Source organism: Eutrigla gurnardus, assembly GCF_963514095.1.
Source record: "Eutrigla gurnardus genome assembly, chromosome: 13".
In the NCBI taxonomy this organism is placed as follows: domain Eukaryota; kingdom Metazoa; phylum Chordata; class Actinopteri; order Perciformes; family Triglidae; genus Eutrigla; species Eutrigla gurnardus.
The window spans coordinates 27,939,505-27,956,346 of NC_139936.1; the positions used below are offsets into that span (position 1 = coordinate 27,939,505).

Here is a 16,842-nt window from a genome sequence, read left to right on the forward strand (position 1 = left end):
AACGAGCGTCTGTGGAGACTGAGATAGCCCCCGCTGGAGCTGAGAACCGGGACCGAACAAACGGAGCCTGGTGGTGCCAGGAGGGAATCCCCCGCAACGCGTCCGAGGGTTCTCCGGACGGAGCAGAGGTTCGGGTTTGCGGTGCGTAATTGTGGGTTCGTGGGGCCGTGTGCTGCCCGGTGTTTCAGTGAGCTCTGAGGGCTTTTCAGGAAGCCTTGGGGGCTTAAGGGCCGACAAATTGGCGTTGTGTATTTACCGGCTGGATTCCGAGCAGCGCGTCTTAGAGTTTTGAGTCCGACGGAGCAAAGTAATATTCCGCTGCTGCTGAGAAACTAGTCCCTCAAAATGCAAGGTTAGTTTTGTTTCAAATTTTATTCTATCAACACAGATATGTACATCGACAGTCTAGTGTTTTAATTGATTTGCCTCGGGTGCACTGTGGAGTGGGCAAGACTGTTTTTAATGCCATGCTAACTAGAACGATTGACTTGCGCTAGCCATAGCACAAGCGAACTCGGCAACTAGAAGAACTGAATGAAATTTCTTGAAAACGTCTCCAGACGTCTCGAACACACCGGCTGAGTTGGAAAATAGGTCTCATGTCCAAAATTCCGAACTATGCCTTTAAGCTTATGTATTCATTCATTATTCAATGGTATACTAAAAATCCATGTGAAAAAAATTACTTCTCACTGTTCTCAGGTCAAATTTATATGCGATTAAAATGCGATTAATTTCGATTAATTAATTACAAAGCCTCTAATTAATCAGATACATTTTTTTAATCGAGTCCCGGCCCTAATATTTTTGCAATTGTATACTGTTAATTTTATTTGTTATTGTTTGTTTTTTGTTATTCTACAAAAACATTCTTTAATAAACTCAACTAAGCTAAACTAGAACTAAAAAACTGATAGATAAAAACTGCAGTATAGTACATGATTTCTCTCCTTTAAATCACTGAGAACATTTTGCTTCTTACCTGTGACTGTGCATATACTCTCTCTCATTGGACTTGTCTCCTTCAACTGTGGATTGGCCCCTGGATTCATGAGTCCGATGTCTTCTCCTCTCTCCATTGGCACTGCTGTCTATTCTGGAATGCCTATCCCCACCCCTAGATGAACGTACATCTTTGTGGCGGGAACTTCTCTCTCCCTTCTCCCTACTCTTCACTGTCCCGTTTCCCCCTCGGGACTGCCGGTGTGAATTATGATGTCGATGCTCTCTCTCACTCATGACTCCTCCTCCTCTGCTGTCATCCACCGCGCTCTGATGGTGATGTCTCCTGCCTCCCTCTCGACTACAGGACCTTTCACTTTTCCCCTCTTTGCCACGGCTGCCGTCATTGTCTTTGGAGCAGCTGTGGTGGATGTGGTGGCCCCCGTCCTTACCGGTGCCACTGTTATCATTCGTCTCCTGTCTCGGCCTGGCCCGGTCCCTGTCTCTGTGGCGGTGGTGGTGGCGGCGAGGCTGATGAGGCACAGGAGGAGGAGGAGGGTCGGTGGCGGGCTCTGCCTCCTCTGGCATGCAGGACTTGTGATGGTGGTGCTTGTGGCCGGTCAGCAAAGGCCCGTCATGGGACTCAACAACCAGTGGCCGGTCCAGGTGGGTCTTCATGTCGGGACGAATGTGGAGGGCCGAGGACAGGTGGAGACGGTCCTCAAGCTCCAGCTCACTGTAAAGGGCCTCGCAGCTCGTCTGGTTCTGCCTCCTGAGCTGGTTCGCCCTCTGCTCCCACACCGACATTGTCTTCATTGACTTCTGTTGCTCCTTACTAGGACATGGGCAGAAGAAGCAGAAAAAACAAAACCACTGATATAGATAGTACCATATACACTCAACGTTGATGTCAGTACCACAAGTTTGTCATACAAAGGGTAGAAGGATTTGTAATAGATACACAGGCAGGCATGATACATTCAGTATGTATGTACTTTATACCAGTAGTATATTTTAACATTCTACACAGAGTCCCTACATGCTGAATGATTTACGGTATGACCAAGGTGCAATGGAGCTTCCAACACAGCAAACCACTGGATCCATTCATCACAATCTACTATGGAGACAGCTCTTCCATGAATATATCTGAACAATGCTTTGGTCTGTGTGAAGTACAGTACTATGAGTGTGAAGTACAGTACTATGAATGCATGCATTTTTGATACTGTGTCAACTATCTCTTCATAGTGGGAAGGATGCCATCTCTTTATGAGAGAAGTCAGCTTGTTCACTTCCAAGAACAGAACAGAACAGGGAACAGAACATATCTCTCCCTACAGTAGCATCCATTGTACTCACCGTCTGCAGACTGTAGGTAAAACACTGACAAAGATATGTTCACACCAAAAGCAAAGTGATTTTTTTGCACAGTGCTATTGCATACAAAGTCAATGCAAAGACATGAATAGATGCAAATTTGCACATGCAAACTATTCAAATGAAGGAGTTGAAATACTTCAACTAGAGCAAGAGATTTGTGCGATGCTGGACAAAGCATGACTTCTGACTTTTTACAGAGCGTTATCCTTATGTAGTCATTTCAGCATAATTTTTGATGAATTGTTTATTTTGGGTTCAAACAGCTTTAGTAAACCAGACGTGTGCCTTGCTAGATACCATGAATACAGGTTGGTGAAATTCCAGATGATGTTATAAACCCAGACAGGATGGCTTTTGGTTTTCATGTGTATCTGGGACTTCACAACATGTACAAAGCAGCAATGGTGGCTATTTGAGCCACGATTTATGAAACATTGTCCCTGACTACATGGAGGTAAGCTCCTCCGTCCTCTCCAGTGGGTCTAGTGCAGGTACTGTGTGTTTGGTGTGAACACAGCATCAGAACTCCAGCTGAGAGATGGATGGACATTATCTGACTGAACAGAACATCGTGGCATACATGACAAGAATGCAGGGCAGCTGTTTTGTGGTCTTGCTTTCATGAATGTAAACAATCATGATCAAATAAGAATCATCACGGTCCACCTGGGGCCTGTACTATGAAGCAGGATTTGGGCTTAGCGAGGTAACTTAAGCGTTAACTCTGGGTTTTCCGTCCTACGACGCTGGTTCACTTCTTACCGGGGTAGATCACCATGGTAACTTACGCTGTGGAGCTAACCTGCTCCGGAGCAGGTTATGTTCCTGATAAGAGATCAACGTGGAGACCACACCGCTGACTGACCAATCAGCTGTCTTGGTGCGCGGATATATATAAAAAAAAAAAAGAAGCTCGGTGGATCGTGAGAGGGTCTCGTAGGAGAACTATAGAGTGTACAGAGACCGGCAAAACCCGTTTTCTGTCCCTGACGATGTTTTTTATGAGAGATACAGATTCTCATCGGAAGGAAAGACTTTTCTTTGTCACCGTACAGCCTACTTACCACTTTGAATTATGTTTTTATATTTATTTGATTTGCTCCCAAGTCCGTTTTACACCACCGGGATTGCAGCTGAAAGAATGAGGCTAATGTTGTCATAAACCACGTTATAAGAATACATCTAAGCAACAAATTCATTATTTTAAAGTTATGTGCTCGTCCTTTTATTGCTGAAGGACATCATAAGAGTTAAAGGGACGAGAGAGAGCCACGACATGATTTAAAAGACGGCTGCAGGGCGGATTCAAACCCAGGTCCGCTGCAGGGAGCCTCGGTACATGGTGCGTCAACTCTACCACTAAGCTATCAGCGATGTTACTGTTGTCATCAAATCAGTCAGATCTACTAGTGCCCTTATGATGGGGTAGTTATATTATACTACTACTAATACTATTAATACGACTTCCGCATTCACACAGTCGGTGAGTTTTTGCCAGCTGTCCTTCCTGCAATTGGCAGATGAAACTGTTGCCTTTTGCCTGCTCCGCTGCCGTAGACTGATCCATGTTTGTGATTCGTCAAATGCTGCAAACGCCGCCTCTTTCATGTGCACGCGCTCATAGCTGGACAGGTAAACCCTGGGTTCACTTAATGAGTTGATAACCAGCTTCGTGTGACCGCTTATCTCCAATTGCCTTTGTTAGGGTTACTTAAGCTGGATCTCTGAAAGATACCCTGGGTATGTTGAACTCGCTTCGTAGTACAGGCCCCTGGCAGGTTATTGGGTTTACCTCAGGTAGTGATGGACTGGGGTGCAGACATAACTCCTACAAACACAAAAGGGAGCAACAAACAGAGGGAGAGAAAGAACTTCAACAGGATGGAAACAGACAAAAGCACCGAAGGGCCTAAGAGGAGACATATACTTTACAGTACAGATGCAGACTTACTTAAACAATAATTGAAAATTGTTTTTGCTGAGGAGAAGCAGGGAAATAATGGGGACAGGAGACAAAGAAAGTGAATGTTCTTTTATAGCGTATGTTTCACACACTGAAGCTTCTCAGAGAACTGGTGTGTGCTGTGTTTTTCATACCATCTCGCGCTACAGTTAAGGTGTGACTAAAGAAATAGTTTGTGACCATTTACATATTTAAAGTTGATATGAGTGTGTAAGTACCTGCTACTGAGATCTACACTTCTGAGCATCCATCCACCCCATATGTCCCAGGCTTAAGCTTTGGTTTAGTGAAAATTAAATTACAACAATGTGCTGACATGTTTTTTAATTAGAGAGTGATGATAATGGATCCTAAAGTCACGTATTAAAGGTGCTACAACATGTGTGGTGAAGTGTGCTGAAGTATCTGGTATTGCTATTAGTCAATACAAAGACCCAAATTCGGGCCCATCCAGGGCTGGACTGGGACCAAAAATTGGCCCGGGCATTTTCAGCCGAGACCGGCCTACCAGGTATCGATGGAAAGACAATGAAGCCTATTAACAAACTTTTTTGTGACAATGCTTGTACACTGTCGGGCATCGCCCCTCGGCTGTAATTGGTCCAGCCCAGAATCAATCATGACTAAGGGCCTGATCTACCAGTTTTGTGAACCAATAGCAGTGTTTCCCACAGGATTCTTCGTGGGGGGTCTTGCGATCTTCTAGGGGGGTCCGGGGGCATGCCCCCCCAGGAGAAAAAATTTAATAGATTTCATTTTAATGCATCAATTTGGTGAATTTTGAGAACCAAAATATGACATCAATTACTGACTTTCTTACAACCAATTTCTTACAAACTGCTGGTACTGCTGGTACTAATACAAAATGTTGACATACTAAATGGGGTTGAGGAGTTAAAGCATTCAAGAAAAGATGAAAACAAAAATGACTAAAACACAGTGCTGAGCCTTCCAGGGTTGCCTAATTAGTTTTCACTGAGGGCCAAATTATGTCCAGGTTGCCAAATCGAGGGCCAAATTGTCTGGTTTTTTTTCATTGGATCACTAAACATTATTTTATGTGCAAATGTTATTATTGTTGCTGATATTATTTGAAGTATTATTATTGTAATGATTAGTACTACCAGTGGTAGTTGGTTGTAGTAGCAGATAGTAGTAGTAGTAGTCATAGCCTGTGTTGAGGGACAGATAAAAATGTACACTTGAAAGAAAATAAGTCCAATGTCAACGATTTATTTATTTGAATGCCCCTGGAGAATATTTTGATCAACAACAAAAAACAACAGCACTACAGCAAGTGGTGCACAAGAGGAAAACATATTGTATAACAGTGGAGTTAATGATTTTTGTTTGCAGCGTCTTGCTTTTGTCTTGTAATTTGCAGACGGTCCCTGTGCACTCGCCCGGCTGCCGGCTGCGCATAGAGATCAATGTTCTCCGTCCAGACTGGACGGCTTATTTATGTAAAAAATCTGGGTTTTGGTCCTTGTAGCTCGTAGTCTATGATATTACGGTGGGAAAGAGGCATCATTTGTGTTTGAAAACGTTTCACTTCAGATTTATTGATCCCGAATCTGTGAATATATTTCCAACTTTACCGAACTCTTTATTTCACCATATGGCAGGTTATTGCATAGTGTCACTGGGTCCGCACGGGCCGGACACTTTGCTCTTGCGGGCCGGATTTGGCTTGCGGGCCGCTAATTGGGGATGGCTGCTTTATACTATTAGTTTATTATGACTATTATTATTATTATAATTAATATAAGTGGGTGACTATTCCTCAGCCTTCCTTGGTGTTTTGGTTTTGACATACGCGCACGCACTGTCAAACTCGCGCAGCTAACGGGGGTCGGCGTGGGGGACGCCTTGCCATGGCGACGGGGGAAAACAGAACGTTGATGAACCAAACCAGCCGCGAGGATTTCCCCTTATAATAAGCGCTGCTGCCCTCCTGTTTAGGCCTATCATTAGAGCCGTTAGTTAAGTCCATTCAATGTGTGGGAAACACTGAATATGTATCATGATTAATACCATTACTAACACTAGTACCATTAGTAAAAAAAAAAAAAAAGGCTCAGCCCAAAATCGCCATCGGCCCTTCGGGCAAATGCCCGATATGCCCGATGGCCAGTCCAGCCCTGGGCCCATCTATCCAAACAAGTTGTTTGCTTGACTTCAGACTTTTTAGAAACCGTCATCATGTGATTATTTCAGCATCGGTTTATTAATCACAGCTAAATTGTTTATTTAGTGTTCGTCCAGCTGTGGTTAAACAGCCGAGGTGTGTCTTGCTAGATACAGTGATACAGCTCAGTGAAATCCACCGAGCACCTCTGGATGATGTTTATGAAGTCAGACAGGACGGCGTTTGGTTTCTTGGTGTATCTGGGACTTCAAAGCAACAAACGTGGTTATTTCAGCCATGATGGACACAATGATGTTGGCGTTTGGGCTTACCTACCTGGATGTTGGGCTTACCTACATGGAGGTAAGCCCCTGCTCCCCTGAGAGTGAAGTGGATGAACACAAATTATCTCGCGGTCAAACTTGTGTCAAACACACTATAAGGCTTTGTTTTGTTTTTTGTTTGTTGCATAATGAGGAATAATTCTCATAACTCCAACTAGTAAGTCGGAGGGAGGGGTCACACTCAGTACCCTGATCAACTCCTCCCTCACCTCAGGTGTCATTCCAGCGGATTTTAAGACAGCTACCATGAAGCCTCTCCTTAAAAAACCCACCCTAGACGCTACTGACATCCAAAGCTACAGACCTGTATCTCTTCTTTCATTCCTCTCTAAAACCTTGGAACGTGCCGCCTACAACCAACTGTCATCCTATCTCTCGCAGAACAACCTCCTAGACCCTAATCAATCAGGATTCAGGACTGCTCACTCCACTGAGATGGCCCTCCTCACAGTGCGAGACGCCAGAACCTCATCCCACTCCTCCGTTCTCATTCTCCTCAACCTATCTGCTGCATTCGACACAGTCAACCACCAAATCCTCCTCTCCACTCTGGCTGAACTTGGCATAACTGACTCTGCTCTCACCTGGTTTACATCATACCTGACAAATCGCACCTTTCAGGTCACATGGAATGGCTTATGTCCAAACCCTGTTCTCTGGACATGTGTGTCCCTCAAGGCTCAGTATTAGGGCCGCTTCTGTTCTCACTATACACCAGATCACTAGGTTCTGTTATCACATCGCATGGATTCTCCTACCATTGCTACGCAGATGACACCCAGCTGTTCCTCTCTTTTCCCCCGTCCTCTGACACTCACATTGCAACTCGCATCTCGGACTGTCTGGCTGACATCTCTGTCTGGACAACTGCACATCACCTCAAGCTTAACCTAAATAAAACCGAACTCCTCCTCATCCCAGGGAAAGACTGCCCTCACATGGACCTGTCGGTCACTGTCGAGGGCATCACAGTATTGCCGTCGTCAACTGCGAGGAACCTGGGTGTAATCCTCGATGACTACCTATCCTGCACCCCCAACATCACTGCTGTGGCCCGATCCTGCAGATTTGCCCTCTACAATATCCGCAGGATTCGGACCTTCCTCACAAAGGATGCAACGCAACTCTTGGTCCAAGCACTGGTCATCTCCCGCCTTGACTACTGCAACTCTCTCCTGGCCGGACTCCCGGCCACTGCGATTAAACCATTGCAGCGTATCCAGAACGCTGCAGCACGCCTTATCTTCAATCTACCCAAATTCTCCCATGTGACCCCCCTCCTCCGTGACCTCCACTGGCTCCCTGTTGCAGCACGCATCCAATTCAAGACGATGACACTGGCCTTCAGGGCCATCAATGGAACGGCACCCATCTACCTTCAAACACTGGTCAAACCTCATGCCCCGAAGCGAGCACTTTGCTCCTCTACTTCAGCTGGCCGGCTGGTACCACCATCGCTGAAATCAAACAAATGTCGCTCAGCAAAGTCCAGATTCTTCTCTGTTCTGGCGCCTCAGTGGTGGAACGAACTCCCGACTAATGTCAGGACAGCAGAGTCATTTGCCATTTTCCGAAAAAGGCTCAAGACTCACCTGTTCAGACTTCACCTCGACTCTACATAGCATGACCCCCCAAAAAAAAAAAAACCCTTACCTATAGCACTCTGATCGTAGCACTGTTGCTCTTGAAGTACTAGTTTACTCAGATGAGGACCTAACACTTGTTCTATTTTTAGCTCTTACTTTATCAGCAATGATACGTTGTGGTTTCTTTGTTTCCTTCTTTTGACAAATGTACTTATTGTAAGTCGCTTTGGACAAAAGCGTCTGCTAAATGACCTAAATGTAAATGTAAATGTAATACCATACACATATACATAATGCACACATTGAGTATGAACTATGATCTACGAGGAGAGATGCAGGTATTGAAAAAAGAATACTCAGACAGAGTGAAGTTGATCACAAACAGTCAGATACCATGATCACTGACACAGACGGTCATGAAACCAATACAAGCAGAACAATCTCCCAGAAGGTGTGTTCACAGAGGAGCTGTCATGTTTTTTTGGACAATTAACACAGAAGACAGGCTTGATGACACTTTAAGAAGACAGAGATGGATAGCAGAGGGTGCGAGGAGGTAATAGGAGAATTTAAACATTGTAACAGAGAGGTAAGAACTCACAGTGAGTTAACGCTGCAGATGGATGAGCTGCTAGAGCGTGCGTTACCTCGACTGCGTGTTAGAAAACTGCACATGCACAAAACAAAAATGGGGGAGAGGGAACATTATATAGGATGAAGTCTCCTTTAGTCTCCAATCACATCTCCAATGCAATAGGCAGCCAAACACAAGACTAAGACTGAACCAGAAAGGAAAAGTAACACAAATGGACCATCAGGGACATTTTGGCTTGCCATAGAGATATCGAGATTTTATAATAAAATGAGCAAGGGAAATACCACTAAATCCAGGAGGTTTCACTGAAATATATATATATGCAACATTTCCCTTCAACTAGTGATGCAAAAAGTGAATTGAACTTAATGGGTATTTTTAGAGGTAGAGCTGCTGTGGATACAAGAAGAATGCCATGGGTGATGCTGAGAATATTGGCTAAATATTGAGGTCATTGCAGCATCTAGTTCTGTTTTTGTGGTAACACCATAGACTGTATATAAGAAGTAGATCTCGTCATCGTGCCATCCATTGGTTTGTGGACTACGGTTTTGAAGCCTCGAGTTTGGGATTTTGCTACCAGTGAGAGGAAGTGACCATATTTGGACTGCAGGGGAGTGACAAGTAGATGTGACGAACACAAGCAGCAGAGCGGCACTCCGAGCAGCAATCTTAGTGCATCTGGCTCCATCTGCCTGTGAAAAACTTATCTTCATCTTAACATTAAAAGTAATGTTAGTAGCTAATTGAATTGGTAACATTGTCCCGAGGGTAGCGAGGCTGCGTTAGCGATGCAGTGGTAGTAATCGGTCAATCACAAGGTAGCCACATACTAAATCATACCCTGCTTCATGATCTATTTGATGTCAATTTGGGATCATGCTGTTCCTTACCTTTATACCTAAAAACTAGAGATTGAGACCATAACCTCAAGTTGACAATGTTTACTGAGGCATTCAATCAGATTTTTTTACAACCAGAGGCAAGTTTAATGCACTTCAGATTTAGCTTCATTTTCGCCTGATGGCACCTTGTATGGCAGTCTCTGCCAACAGTGTATGAATGTGAAGAAAGTGCTTTGAGAAGCCGGAAGACTTTAAAGTCCATTTATCACACTTTTTAGCGCTCGTCACTGAAGACCAATGACATTTTTTTTGCCTCCAGAGCAGCACCATTTTCTAAAGAATTGATGTACAGTATATATAATATAGTATAAATACACAGTTTGCTATAGAATACAAAACAGTATACAGAATACAGAACAGTTTCTTTAGAAGAATGGAAAAGAACATTGGACATTGTATTACTCTATATTTTGTACTGTGGTCTTTCTATAGTCAATTTACTGAAGTATCAGTGAATTTCGGCAAGTTAGTTCTTGCAACTGCCGGTTTGTCACTTTGTTTTTTTTTTAATATACAAGTTATGTTTAAATTAGGGCTGTCAATCAATTCAAAAGTTGAATCAGTTTAATCACAATGGATTCATCACCATTTGTAAATATATATGAAAAATTCCCATTTTCTCTGAATATTGTTGTGGGAACCGAAAGATAATGACAAAAGGTGTATGCATCAGAATGTGAAGCCTCTACTAATACAGATGCACTGATACCACTTTTTATCAGACCGAGTACAAGGCCTTAAATTTCAGCACTGATATGAAGTTGTACATTTCTAACAATAACTTTGAAAACATTCAACTTTGTGTTTTCCTGATACAAACAGAGCAGGGTTTGCAGTAAGGATATTAACAATTAACTGTTTAACAGTGCTGTCAGTTACACAGTTAAAATAAATACGAAAAAAGCTAAGAGACTCAGAGGAGCAGCGTGTCACTGAAAGGAGAATAGAGCTGGTCCTCCTTATAGGTCAGCCCAGCTGAAAAGGTCAACCCACCTTAAGTGCTGATGAGCCAAAGCTTTTTTCTTTAACTTTATCCCTTAGCCAGAACTGTTGCTGTCGGGGCTAACGGCTACATTCACAGCTGTTACGCCATCACACACTCTCTCCTTAAGTGCACTGGAACTGCTGCCTTCATACTCACCGTCACCCTCTCTCTCTCTCTCTCTCTCCCTCCCTCCACCTGACACTTGCTAACATTGCGTTTAATGATAGTTCCATCTTTGTTTTTGTGTTAATGTGTTTGACAGCCCTAGTTTAAAACAAAGAATTGGAGGTTAATAATGTTTTTAACAGTCTGAAAACAAGCGTAATAATAGTGTTGGTTTCATTCAAAACAGATTTATTTTTAGTGTAGAGGGTACGATTTAAATATTGTTTAATTTGTATTCTCATTGTTATGTATACAGGATCTTCCTTGTTGTCAGATTTTTTGGTTAATTTTGTAAAAAGACCAAAATAAGCAGGGAATTCATGATCAAATATTTCATAATCAGCCTGGTAAATGGTTACACTTAATTACACAATATCTGTCTATCCCACTATTATATATAGTATACAGATGTTGTATGTGTGTGGTTATAAGTGCCTGTGGTTATATAGGCTGCTTACGAGGGTGTAAAAAGTGTATCACTCTGTTATCTAGTAGAGACATTTTGCAGACATTTTCTTCACATTGGGACATTGATTCTAGAGTGTATCAATACCATGCCTTGTTTCCCAGGGTAAGCAACCCAAGAGCTGAATCAAACACAGACCACACATCCAAGTAGCAAAGTATCTGTTCACATTTAGGCAGGGGTTAAAGATATGTACTGCAAATTAATTATAACAACAACAATAATAAACATTTCTATATTTATTATTATTACATATATTAATATTACATATTAAAATGCTTTGTATGTGCATCCAGACATTGACCTAATGGGAAACTAGTCTTTGGCATAAGCAGCAGAACAAAGGTAGATTATTGTCGTTTCTGTGGGTGTGTATAAGGGTGAGGAAGCCAGAACATACATTAGAAGAGTTTGACTTACGCTGTGATGGAAATGTTAGTAGGTGACAAGGGGCTGACCTCCTTTACCTCCTTGGCCCTCTGGAGTGCAAGCTTCTTATTGATGGCCTCCTCTTGCTCCTCTTCATCCTGGGCAGTATGTGTATAAACATACACACACACGCGCGCACACACACACACACACACACACACACACACACACACACAAATTACACATTACATACAAACAAACATCCTTACATCCACTTTGTCAGTGATTATGTACAGATGACCTCTCATAATTTATACAGATAGCTTTATTAGTAAAGTATGTTGACTTAGAAAAAATGAACACAGATGAACTTGTTTTAGTTATCCACCAGCCATTTAGAATCCTGTATGTCCTCCTGTAAATTGTGCTGCTCTCACTTTTTTTTCACTCATTATTTAAATTATTTTGACTTCTATTTGTGTGTTCATTGAAATGCAAGTAGATGTACTGTACTGGAAAAATCTTTCACAGAAGCCTGTATGAGAAAATGAAAAAGGTGACGAACTGTCCGAACTGAACTTTAATTTCCTGTTTTATTAATATGTATGCAGGTTAATTCATAGCAGCCTAAGAGAAGCTTTCCCCAGTAATTAGGACCACGGGTAAGTACGATAGCAGAATGAGTAGCCAGGACACCAGTGAGTCTGGAGGCACCTCTCCTCATAAGTCAGGAACTGCAGCCCCACTGGAGTCAGGCAAACCAGTCCTGCAGTATGCTGTTGCTGGTCTCAACTGTCTCTCCTCTCTGAGAATTAAAGGAGCTAGTGGGTTATTTAACAACCCAACTAGTGGTCCACAGTGCCCTGATTTGGATGTGCTTGGCCAAATATTGCTCCTTTATCAGTGTTAGGCACAGTTGGCTACGGAGCAGTAGGAGCAGCTCACTCAGTTGCAGGCTACCTGCCAAGTGGTGAAACTGGATAATGTTAGCCTAGAACACACTGTTACTTACTAATTGCTGCTGAGTGGACCATACCATGGACTTCCTGCCTCATGGGGGGAATGTTTGAGGATTGAACTGTGTAATGTAATTTCCGTGGAAATTAATATAATAATATTGATCATTATTCATTATTCTGCATATATTAGGATCATGTAGACTTAGTTATGGTTTTGTGTTGTTGTAGTTTTGTTTACATAGTTCCGTCTTTGCCAATCCCCCCTGGTAGTCTAAAGTGGCCTGATCAGCCACTATATACACTGAACAAAAATATAAATGCAACACTTTTGTTTTTGCTCCCATTTTTCATGAGATGAACTCCATCCATCCATCCATTGTCTACTGCTTATCCTGTATTCAGGGGGGGCTGAAGCTGATCCCAGCTATCTTTGGGCGAAAGGCAGGATACACCCTGGACAGGTCTATCACAGGGCCGACATGTAGAGACAGACAACCATTCACGCTCACATTCACTACGGGCAATTTAGAGTAATCAATTAACCTATCCCCATCCTGCATGTCTTTGGACTGTGGGAGGAAGCCGGAGAACCTGGAGAGAACCCACGCTGACACAGGGAGAACATGCAAACTCCACACAGAAGGAACCCGGGCCGACCCGGGAATCGAACCCGGGACCCTCTTGCTCGCCTTTGGAGATGGCTTATGGTAGAGAAATGAACATTCAATTCACGGGCAACAGCTCTGGTGGAGAGTTGTGCTTCTCCCCCTTCTCTCGGGAGAAGATTTTGTGAAACAGAGTCACTTAAACCCCCACAGGAAGAAACTCAACAGGGTCATCAAACCTAAGGGTGAAAGCAGATCTCCTGAGTGCGTTAAACTCATGCTGACCCAGCGGTCAGGACCAGTGGACTTAAACAACGAACAACTAGGACTTCATCAAACACTGTTCCGGGTTTTGAGTACACAAGCCTTGAAGTATAAAAAGATAACACCTTATCTCTTCCTCCCTATTTGTTCCCATGGTCATGGTTTAGTGTGTATGATGATGTCCTTTCTTTGTCCCAAGTCATGGTGAAGACCCCTTCCTCCCGTCTTGGAGTCATATATTATTATTATTATTATTATTATTAGCTTTATGTAATCTTCAAATATTACAAGAGTACCCAGGTCGCACAGATATGGTTGAACATAAGATTGTGTTAAAAGATGAGGCTACGGTGAAATGTATGAGTTACAGGGTTCCAGAGCACCTCCTGGTGTCCCTGAAAAAGGAAGTGGACCTGATGTTGTCTCTGGGGATCATTGAGCGCTCAAAAATTGAGTGGTGTAACCCAGTGGTTTGGTTCCCCAAAAAGATGGTAAGATACGGTTTTGTATTGATTTCAGATACCTCTGTGTTCATTCCTACCCAACACCACGTATTGATGATATGCTTGAATGCCTGGAAAGCAAAACACCTGACCACCATCGACCTGTCCAAGGGCTACTGGCAAGTGCCGCTTTCCGAGCAGTCCAGGATGCTGACGGCCTTTCGGACTCCTGGGCTATTCCATTTTGTAGTCCTGCCATTTGGTCTTCACGGTGCACCTGCAACATTCCAAAGGCTTATGGATCAGGTATTGAGGGGTTGTGATGACTATGGATGACATTGTGATCTACAGTTCGACTTGGGAGGAGCATCTCCAGCATCTGAAGGAGGTTCTGGTCCATCTCCAATCAGCAGGGCTGACCATCAACCCTGCAAAGTGCGTCTTCGCCAGGTCTGAGAATGAGTATCTGGGTTTCATCATTGGAAATGGAGTGATCAAACCACAGATCCACAAGGTCCACGCCATTGCATCCTGTTCCCTGCCTCAGACCTGGCTTCTATCACCGGTTTATCCCCAATTTTTCAGCCAGAGCTGCTCCACTCACAGATCAAGGTGTCCCAACCAGGTCCAGTGGACAGAGGAGCAGAAGCAGCATTTCGAGACATTCAGTATGCTCTGGGTAAGGACCCAGTCCTGACTTTGATAACCCTTTTTTTGTCACGGTTCTGCCGGGACAGTCTGGGGTTCTTGTCTTGTTTGTCTTTCCCTGTCTGTTTTCTCCCTCCTTCCTCTCCCTCACCGGCTCCTCCTCGGGGTGTGTCCGGTGGGCGTGTCGACGGTCGAGGCAGAGTGGCACACCTGTTTCCCATTCAGCTCATCAGCCTGCAGCCTACATAACCCTGGTCTCTCCACCACTTCATCGCCAGATGATTCAGTCCCTACGGTGATGTTGACACGCTCCGTATCGTTCACCTTCGTTAGCCCAAACGTGCTTCTGTGTACCGTAGCTTTCTCCACTAACGCCTGTCTTGTGGCTTCGCTCTCCAGGAAATCCCCAGCGCCTCTCCGCCGGACTCCTGCCTGCCTGCCTGCTCGTCACCTCGGCTGTCCCCTGCCGATCTGCCCGCACAGCCACATCATCTGCACCAGCTCGATGCACAATTACCTGTTGTAAATAAACTCTTTACCTGCCACTCTGCCTCTCTGTCTCTCAGTCCGGGTCCACAGACAAAACACAACATTTGCCTCTGGGAGGGGTATTGGAGCTATTCTTTGGCAGGGACCATCAGAGGCCCAACATCCCGTGGCTTTCATAAGCCACAAGTTGTTCCCGAGGGAGGTCTGCTACTCTACGGTTGAGAAAGAAGCTCTGGCGATCAAGTGGGCCCTGGACTCATTAAAGTATCTCCTGGGTAGGGAATTCAATTTGCAGACTGATCAAACAGCCCTCCAATAGATGCAGTGAATGAAAGACACCAATGGCCGCATCACACGGTGGTATCTTGCCATGCAACCCTTCCGCTTCACAGGTCAACACATCCCCGGCAGACTCAATGTGACAGCAGACTACCTCTCTCGCTCTCTAAGCGAGAGCTCTGAAGGGGGGGTAGTATGCAATGGCCGCAGTAGCAACCCCACAATAAACTAAAGTATTCTTTTAAATTACCAGTTCCAGGGGAGTTGCTGTGGAGGTCCTGTGGTGTCAACAAAAGGAGGCCGAGCTCAATCTACTTCAATTAAATACTAATTGGTGCTTAGTGGACCATACTATGGGCTTCTTGCCTCATGGGGAGGGGCAATGTTCGAGGATTGAACTGTGGAATGTTATTTCCATGGAAATTAGTGTAAAATAATTGATTATTTATTTATTATTCTGCATATATTAGGATCATGTAGACTTAGTTATAGTTATGATTTGGTGTGATTTGGTGTTTGTAGTTTTGTTTACATAGTTCCGTCTTTGCCAATCCCCCCTAGGAGTCTAAAATGGCCTGATCGGCTTATCAGCCTAACTATATATGTGAACCCTCCTGTTTCAGGGGGAGGAGGTGTCTTAGTCTGTCCTGAGCTATGGTATATTTAGGGGAGGCTGAGGCTCAGAGGTAGAGCGAGTCGTCAATCAGAAGATTGGCGGTTTGAATCCCGGCTCCTCCAGTCTGCATGCCGAAGTGTCCTTGGGCAAGACACTGAACCCCCAATTGTGTGAATGTGTATTAATGAGTAAGATCCTGATGTGCAGGCGGCTCCTCTGCCATCAGTGTATGAATGTGTGTGAACGGGTAAAAGTGACTGTGTAGTGTGAAGCGCCTTGAGTAGCTAGTAAGCTAGAAAAGAGCTATATAAATGTAGGTCCATTTAGTTTTTTTGGAGGCCTTTATAAACGATATCATAATTTGTAAATTGATCATTTTCATTTTTTTCTTAAATAAACTATTTTTTGGGAAAATCCACTGTGCTTTTGTCGTGCCTGCCATCATGGTCCCTGACATCAGGTTTTCACACTGTGATGTGTTTGAGTTTCTAGTGCTGGTCTCTGTATGCTCCTACGACAGGGTGAATCTCATAGTACTGAAGAGGAATCAAGGTGGGAAAACAGAGGGAGGCCAGTTATTTTCAAACCAAAGGTAGGCTCAGCCACCCTTTCCTGGATAACCTGACAGACAGCATTTTGTCTGACTGGGCAGTGTTCTGTGTGAACTGGTGGCCAGTATTGCTGGAGCTCCGCGGGGAACTGTGCAGT

General features: G+C 44.0%; 1 protein-coding gene across 1 annotated transcript in view; it reads right to left on the reverse strand.

The window, feature by feature from the left end:
- The window catches only part of cacna1ba (calcium channel, voltage-dependent, N type, alpha 1B subunit, a), a 320,635-nt gene that overhangs the window by 139,478 nt on the left and 164,315 nt on the right, over positions 1-16,842 (reverse strand). Inside the window, exons 18-21 of the mRNA XM_084024282.1 lie at positions 11,883-11,989; positions 8,948-9,013; positions 4,118-4,153; positions 983-1,777 (exon numbers count right to left, since the gene is read on the reverse strand). Coding sequence (XP_083880408.1) covers positions 983-1,777; positions 4,118-4,153; positions 8,948-9,013; positions 11,883-11,989 — 1,004 coding nt within the window. The remainder of the gene's footprint in view (positions 1-982; positions 1,778-4,117; positions 4,154-8,947; positions 9,014-11,882; positions 11,990-16,842) is intronic.